General features: G+C 40.3%; 1 protein-coding gene across 2 annotated transcripts in view; it reads right to left on the bottom strand.

The window, feature by feature from the left end:
* Col4a4 (collagen, type IV, alpha 4) overlaps positions 1-8742 on the bottom strand; it is a 118134-nt gene that overhangs the window by 29336 nt on the left and 80056 nt on the right. For both annotated transcript variants that reach the window (XM_013010218.1, XM_013010226.1), the window contains exons 33-37: positions 7803-7984; positions 6690-6753; positions 3502-3576; positions 1913-2020; positions 1580-1687 (exon numbers count right to left, since the gene is read on the bottom strand). In XM_013010218.1, the coding sequence (XP_012865672.1) occupies positions 1580-1687; positions 1913-2020; positions 3502-3576; positions 6690-6753; positions 7803-7984 (537 nt within the window). The remainder of the gene's footprint in view (positions 1-1579; positions 1688-1912; positions 2021-3501; positions 3577-6689; positions 6754-7802; positions 7985-8742) is intronic.

Below are 8742 nucleotides of genomic sequence, written 5' to 3' on the forward strand. Positions count from 1 at the left end.
ATGATTGTTTTGTTTGATAGTCTGAAATCATTATGAGTAGCTGTTCTTCACATTGCTAAACAAAAAACAAAACAAAACAAAAAATCTTCAATGCAGAAAGAGAACAGTATTCAGCTATTGTGTTCTGTTATGGAAACTTTTCCCATGATACTATTTGATTGTGTAGAAATCCATGAGTACTGACTCTTCAAAGTAAATACCTTAACTCTGTAGAATTACACTGAGGAATACAAGTCATTTTACACTTGCTAAAATACTGGAAATGTTTGAAGGCTGTCAATGAGAGGAGAAGAGGGAAAAATAGAATTTGGATTTTGCAAACAATAACATGATTAGTAGTTTCTAGTTCTGAGAAGAGATCATTTCATTTTATCCACATTTGGTATGTATATACATATATATACATATGTGTATAACCTATATATGATTGAAATATATGTGTGTATGTCACATAAATATATGTATATGACATACACATATATATGTCAATGAGTAGAGGGCAAGAGAAGAGGGAATAACAGGAAATAAATGAAGGGAACTTGGCTACAGAGACCTACCAAGTAAGCTGGAACCTTCAACTATTGGTGGAGATGTAGGCCTTGACCATCAACTAGTGACTCTGTAGTACAATAATTTGAGTATTTATTTAAGTTATTAGTTTATTATACATTCATTCATTAGTTTATCCTGACACCCAAAATACTTATTGTATATTTACAAGGTACCAATCATATTAAAAAGATCCTACTTTAAAAAAATAATCCTATTCTATTTGGTAAGAAGGGTCTCTCAGCAAACATATGTGATACAGTGTAGGTATTATGCTAGAGATATAGAGAAAATTTCATGGAAAAGGCATTATTTTTCCAAAATAAGAGAAATGAACTGAAGGAAGCTAGATATCATAGATGAATGTGACCATAACAACCATATTGTATTGTAGCATATTATATTCACTTATGACCACTCCTCTATGACCTTTAAGATCCAAAGAATGCACGCATGAAGTTGGTTTCTGGAACAATGATAATGAATACTCGTTACTCTTTCTCCATAATACCTTGTCCTTTCCTCTCCTCCGCCTCTGCAACTATCACAATAGGTAAATCTATCTTTATTTACATATATTTCTTCAATGTCTATCTCTTTTGCTAGAAAGTGAGCTCCATGAAGGCAGGGTATATGTCTATTTTTCTTCAAGATTATATTCCCAGCTTCTAACCCAGAATCTAGGACGTGAAAGAGTTAAGACTATCTCTTTAGAGAATAAATAGATAGACCTGACCTAGTTAAAAACAACAACAACAACAACATTGGCTAGATGTGCTGAGAAATGAGGTAGACAGAGAGTATCCTGCATCTTCACCAGTAAAAGGTAGTTCATTCTTGAATCAGGTCAATCGATGCTTATGTGGGCACTGTCTGAAGCTCTGGGTAGGGCAGTTAGGAAGAAGTTGTTGGCATCCAGGACAGAGTGTCATGACCTGGAGCACAGCTACCAGCTCAGGAAAGCCCTGTGAAGTTACTGTCATTGCGCTGGGCACTATCATTCTGAGAGGCTGGGCACCTTCCAACTTACCTTTCACTCCTGGAGGACCTGGAATGCCGGGATTCCCTGGGAGACCTCTAGGCCCAAGGTCTCCCATGTCTCCTGGTTGGCCCTCCAGCCCAGGCAGCCCCTGTTCACCTGAGAGCAACAGGGAGGAAGGACGCTTGACACCATGTTGGAATGTTAGGAGAATTGTCTTACTTTACTCCCCGTGATTGGGGCAAGCAGTTACCTACAACTAACTTAATACAAGGAAGAATGGGGAAGACATTTAAGTGACTGGTCCAAAGGCACAGGGGTAGGAAACAAAGCAGCCCATCTCAAAGCAGGTTTAAGGGAATGCATCAGGTTTCCTGACTTTACCTGGACACCCTGGGGGTCCCATGGAGCCAGGTGGTCCTGGTCTTCCAGGGGGTCCTCTCGGCCCTTGATCTCCAGGCAGTCCTCGCTCTCCAGGGGCTCCAACATGTCCTAAAGAAGGAATGGCCCTCGTCTAAGTAGCTGTGGGATGCCTGTTTGAGCTTCTGATCATACTTTTTTTATGTGTGTACGTGCTGGTCCTAGGGCTTGAACTCGGGGCCTGGGTGCTGCCCTGAGCTTCTTTTGCTCAAAAGCTAGCACTCTACCAGTTGAACCACACTTTTGGCATGTTGGTAGTTTATTGGAGATAAGACTCTCACAGACTTTTCCTGCCAGGATGGCTTTGAACAGCAATCCTCAGCTCTCAGCCTCCTGAGTAGCTAGGATCACAGGTGTGAGCCACTGGCACCTGGCACGTGCTATACTTTTCTACCCTAACTCTTGTATTTTCCCATTGCAAAGGAAGTATATCGGGAAAAAATCTGGCAAACAAAATGCCCTTAACCTAGTTTTCTATTTGAATGCACATGTGCAAATAATACGCATGATTTTATTTTCTAATTCTAAAATTAGTGTTGTATCATAAGAATTGTTTTTTAAGTTTGCCACAGTGTATCAATTTTAAAATGACTGGATTCTATTTTACTGATTCAATCTCAATTAAATTAAATAATCGAATTTCCCCTACATTGGCCGTTCAAGTTATTTTTAACTACTTTTACTATTACACATAATGTTCTTTATACAGCTTTAATCAATTCTTTTCCTATTAAATTATTTCCTTAGGAAAAATTCCTGGCAGTAGAATTTCTAGATGGAGAGGGTGATATTTTGGCTCTTTACAAATACATTGTTAAATGATGAAATATTTTAAAGGAAATCATAGCTATCATAGATTTCTATCCCTAGATACTTTAGGAAGTGAGCCTGAAAAAGAAGAACATTTTCCCACACTGCCAAAATAACATTTTTGTAGCCAAGAAACCCTAATAACACTCCTTAAGCTCACATTAGATTCATCCCATACTTGTATTTCCCTATGATCCCCGTAATCACAGCTCATTTATCTACACCACATTCTATGCCAGAATTGTATGTAGTGGACATGTCCAGAAAAAAGAAATAACAGCAGCAAAAAAACCCAAAAAACAAAAACACCCAAATAACTAAGCCAGCCCCCTTCCCATGGCAATGTCTAATGAAAGAGAATAGCTCAGCAGTTCTAGAATATTCTAAAACAAGCCATTCTGGATTTGGTTCTTCTCTACTCATTGGGAGAGATAGGGTTTCCAGGATAACCTGTGGCCACCTAAAATGATAGAGATCATTTTTTTAAAAAGTCAGTATCCACTTTCGATTTTACGATGATGTGGGAAGGCCAAGGCGAATGGATTGCTGTGTACATGTCATTAGTCAGGTGACCGGTGGTGGAAGGCCTCCAGCCCACCCAGTACTGAGCCTTCCACGAGATCCTTTCCATGCAAATCTCGTTGGGGTTAGTACAATCACCACTAGTCAGAGCGGGGGTGGGGAAAGTAAGGTCTTCATTCAAGCTCTTTTATTGTTTTAAATAGACACATTGGTAGCCATACCTGGACATCCGAGGCTGCCAGGCTTGCCCTTTGGTCCCGGTAGACCATACAGACTGGCAGGGTCACCTTTGATTCCTGCGAGTGACAAAATACAAAGGATGTTATTTATTTGGTCTCATATACATGTCTGGACAATCCCCATGGTATTTGTCTTTAGAAACTTCAAGTATTCAAGGGGAGACATTTTTTGATGACTTTTTTTTCTTAATAAGAACAAATGGTAATATGAATACAAGATGTGATTTAAATGCCACATAGAACAATTTCACAGTTCCCAACAATCTATAAATCTTAGTAAGTTTGAATGTTTAAAGTCCCTTACTATGTTTCAAATTTAGGTTGCTTTTTAAGAAATTACCAGGCATTAATCAATTCTCTCCTTCTGTTTGTTTTACAGACAGAAAGTAGAAATCATCCCTTCCCCTCCTGCCATTTCAAGATCTCTCACAAGAAAGCTCAGCCAGCCCAGTGTCCTTGTAAAAATAAAATCACAAAGGCATCCTTTCTTGAAGATTTGACCAGAGAGGGGATATTCAACGGACACGGACCTAGTCTCACAGGGCTGCTCAACAAGGTTGTGTATGTTGTTTCTAGTAACATAAAGGGCTCAAGGTAGAGTGGGAGGGAAGGGCAAGGCAACAGATGGGGTTAGAGGGAAGAGGGGTAATTGAGGCATGTTTTATAGTATCTGCCTACTAACATGATAGCATGCCTTATGCCTGGGTGCTGCCACTCTGGTCCTACTGAGCACCACAGCTAATTGCTCATTGGGGTAGGAATCTGGTTCTTCTCCAGTTAGCCAGTCTTTCTCAAAGAAGTTGTAATTTCAAGAAACAAGAAGGTGAGATCCTTGGTTGTTGGATGGTTATGGTTTGCTCTGATGAAGAACATGTTGGTGATAACCCATACATATCCCAAAATACACAAGAAAAAGATACTAGAAACTGACAAAGCCAGGTGATAGATCAGTATGTGAAAACCAGATTGTGGAGAGAAGCACAAAAGCACAGGTTGCTAATGGCTAGATTTCTTCAGCCTCACTGTCTAGAAGAACTCTTAACTCTGATTTGGTGGATCCATGAAAAAATATCTCCGATTGCAAGTATTCTGAGTACATTTTGGCTTCCTGTAAGCATAGGCCAATATAAGCATGAAGGAAAGTATTTTTTAACTATGAACGAAGAAAGGGATGATAATAAATCCATATGAATTTAGAAGATGAATGAGTTCTGAATCACAGATATCAAAACTAAATTTAAAATTCTCACTCTTTGTAATCATAGAACTAGATTATTCTTGTTGAATCAATGGCTGTGCACAGTTCACATTTTCATATAGCAGTTTTGTTATTTACTGAGTGTGTTTCATAAAGGATGTTACCATTAGTGGTATATTTCCTGTGGCTCATCCATTAGGAATTTACATTTTAAAGTTAGTTATGTTCATTTCTATTAAAATAATCTGTAACTGAATGTCATACCTGTGAATTCACAGTAAGTGAGGTGAAGTCAAAAGTAAGGAAGATGAATAATTTTCAAGCATATTTAAAGAAAAGTATTAGCCTAGTGATACATCAAGATAGAGGACCTATTAAAGGTCCTGTACAAACACTGTAATTTAAGATATCCTGCCAGGCTTTGTGGCTCATGTCTGTAATCCTAGCTACTAAGGAGGCTGAGATCTGAGGAGTTGAGGTTCTCAGTTTGGAGCCAGCCAAGGCAGGAAAGGCTATGAGACTCTTATGTCCAATTAACCACCAAAAATGCCAGAAATTGTTCTGTGGTTCAAGTGGTAGAGCAGTAGCCTTGGGTGAAAAAGCTCAGAGACAGCACCCAGGCACTGTTTAAGCCCTAGGGCCAGCACAGAAAAAAAAAAGAAAGTAAGAAAGAAAGGAAAAAGATAAGTCAAGATATCCTGATTGCCCATTGCAACAATGAGATGTACAAGTCGTTATGTCAAAAATGAACTTTACAACTTTGGTGCAGGGCGAGGGCTGGGGGGGTGGGGGGAGGATGGGATGGGAAGGGGAAACAAAGGAGGAGGCTACAATGCTTGATAAGAAATGTACTCATTATCTTGCCCATGTAATTGTAACCCCTCTGTACAGTATTTTCACACACACAAAAAAAATAGAGAACAATTGGGTGCTGGTGGCTCACGCCTGTAATCCTAGCTACTCAGGAGGCTGAGATCTGAGGATCACGGTTCAAAGCCAGCCTGGGCAGGAAAGTCTGTGAGACTTTTACCTCCAATAATAATTTTAAAAAAGATGTCCTGATTGCAGTTTGAATAAAGAGTTAATAAGATCTCTCCTTCTCTAAGGACAATTTTAAATCTTGATTCAACTTTCTATTTCAGTTTCCCTGAATATCTGTTAAGGGTAGAATGCCTGTTGTGTTTACAAGGCAAAAATTTGGGGGTCACAAGATAAGTTAAGGCCAGTGGAGTCAAACCTACTGGTCAGTCTGTTTTATAAATAAAGTTTTATTGGAACATACCCTCTCCTTTATGTTCATATAATGTCTATGGCTGCTTTTATATTACAACAGCACAGTTATGTAGTTGTGAATGAGCCATATGCCCACAAACCTGAACATTTTTATGATCCAGCCCTTTGAAGAAAACAGAAATTGCTATTACAATTTGCAATCACAATTACAAATTTCCACTGACTCAGAAATTCTTAAGTAAACTGTGAACACCTAGTGGGAGTTGATGGCTTTGGCCATGATTCCTCTAACCGCATGATTCTCCTTATCAGCTTAGTGTACACAGTTCTCAGAAGAGAACCTGGCTTCAATGGGACTTGGGATTTCCCGTGGGACACTGCTCATGGGAGTGGGTCTGGTCTCGAGCCTACGTTGTCATGTGAGTGGCTGTGGATGTCAATGGCTACTACCATCCCAGTGGGTGGATTGACCCAATGAACCTGCAGCATGCTGTTTCCTGTATGGACCCTTTGAAGCTGAGTGACAGAAGAGTACCCTTCGGGTCTTGGGTGATTTTTATTATCCCATAGAGTCTTCTTAAGAAGAGTCCGGCTGGGTACTGGTGGGTCACACTTAAAATCACACTCCCTTGTATGTTCCATTGTGTTTGATACCCTTTGTTTGTTATTCAAAAGTTGCCTATTCACAATGTTACAAGCACCCAGGACTAGACATTTGAGATGAATTTGTCTTCTGTACCTTTGGGTCCTCTTCCTCCATCATTTCCTGAGAATCCACGTGGGCCTGGGAAACCTTGTTCACCCTGATGATTTAATGGAACAGAAGTGAGGCTTTGTGTTTCCCATGCAGAACTCAAGCTACCCACTTACACCTTTGTGCAAGCAACTGGCTTATAGAACTTACAATGGTAAAGAAATGTGTCTAGCTTATAAAAGTTGATAAAACTCCCCTAGAAAAAGAGCTACCAATGCCAACAGATATTCCTTTTCTTTTTGTCAGTTGTGGGGCTTGAACTCTGGGCCTGGGAGCTGTCCCTGAGCTCTTCAGCTCAAGCCTAGCATTCTACCACTTTGAGCCACAGTGTCACTTCTAGTTTTCTGGTGGTTAACTGGAGATAAGAGTCCCACAGACTTCACTGCCTGGGCTGGCTTTGAGCCATGATCCTCAGATCCATAAATATAAATATAAATATATATGTATATATCCATGTATGTGGATATATGTAGATATATATCTTGAATTTTAAGTTTTGAACAAATGAATTGACACTAAATAAATAAAGTATTATAAAGTCATATCACAAACTTTAAAAACCGATCTCATCCCAAAAGATATATAGTTAATTTTGTTATGCATTTTTAGGAGTATGATGAAACTACTATTCTATTCTATTTCCTTTTAAGAGCTATGAAACTCATGATTATGAAGGGGAAATAAACTTACAACAAAAATCTACAGTGTTTTGAATTAGATGGGAAAGCTTAGAATCCAGAATTGGAGTGTTGTTATTTTATTTTATTTTTTAAGGATGACATTCCCCACCCCCACTCCCAGTAAACCACTGGTCATGTGACCAATTTTTATGGTGTTATGGAAAAACTGTGCGGGCTTATGCAGATAATGTGACTTGTTTAGCCACATTACAGGAGCCAGTCATGAGCACTGGTTGGAAATTTCATTTACATTATGGTCTTCCAGAGGGTCCTATTTTTTCTTTATACACTCCTTCACTTTCCAGTGACCAGTACAGGACAATGATATGTACTCTGGCAAATCATAACTCCTCCGGAGACACTAGAGCATAAAGGGAAAGGATTACTTCTCTTCCCTCATGCAATAGCAGCCCCTTACCTGGTCCCCGGGTAATCCTGGGAAACCAATGACCCCTCTGAGCCCGGGTAAGCCCGGAGGGCCGGGGGGTCCAGGGAATCCAGGCTCTCCATTCCTCCCAGGCTCCCCTCTGTGAAGGCCAGGTGGTCCGTGCTGTCCCGGCTCTCCTCTTCTCCCTGGCAGCCCGGCACTTCCTTTATCACCTGATGAAGTTGCAAGTGTTACAAGACTCTTGGCTGAATCTTGGGCTAGGCAATGGTTATAGTGGAAGGCTTGGTCCAATGTTCAAAAGAGGAAGCCAAAGGCATGTGGAATAGTGGAGCTTATGCTAAGCCACTCACGATCATTTCTAGTTCTGATGACCTCACTATGAAATATGTGGCCTAAGAATGGACTCAGAGCCATCTGATGAAAGAGGGAGCATGTTCCAGCATGTTCCAGCATGTCCATCTCACCTATTGCTAACGGTCACTGTTTGTAATGGAGAGTTCTAGGCCAGAGGATTAACCACAGGAAAGTAAAAATATCTCTCCCTAAAAGCTAATTAAAGCAAAGGCCAGCCCAAGCACCCAGGCCTTGCACAGATGACACCTGAACTGGAGCGAGAATGTCAAAGTCCTTGGCATGGGGTTCTTTTGAGAACCAACAGGATGCCGTAGGGGTACGAGTTCAAAAGACTTGGCTGCCTTGTGTGTGCAGATTTAGAACTGGCATGTGGACATGATCTCAAAGTGATTCACACTCATCGAGGTTTGAATAGTACTGGTCAAAATGCTCAGGCAGACAGTGTACTATTCCCTTCAAGAGCAATTACCTCAAACACAAGCCCAGAACCAGTATATCAGATAAATCTCAGATTAATCCCAGCTTGGCATACTCAAAATTTTCTTTCTTTCCTTTCCCTTCCTTCCTTCCTTCCTTCCTTCCTTCCTTCCTTCCTTCCTTCCTTCCTTCCTTCCTT

The sequence above is a fragment of the Dipodomys ordii genome, unplaced genomic scaffold, assembly GCF_000151885.1.
Source record: "Dipodomys ordii isolate 6190 unplaced genomic scaffold, Dord_2.0 Scaffold1, whole genome shotgun sequence".
Classification (NCBI taxonomy): domain Eukaryota; kingdom Metazoa; phylum Chordata; class Mammalia; order Rodentia; family Heteromyidae; genus Dipodomys; species Dipodomys ordii.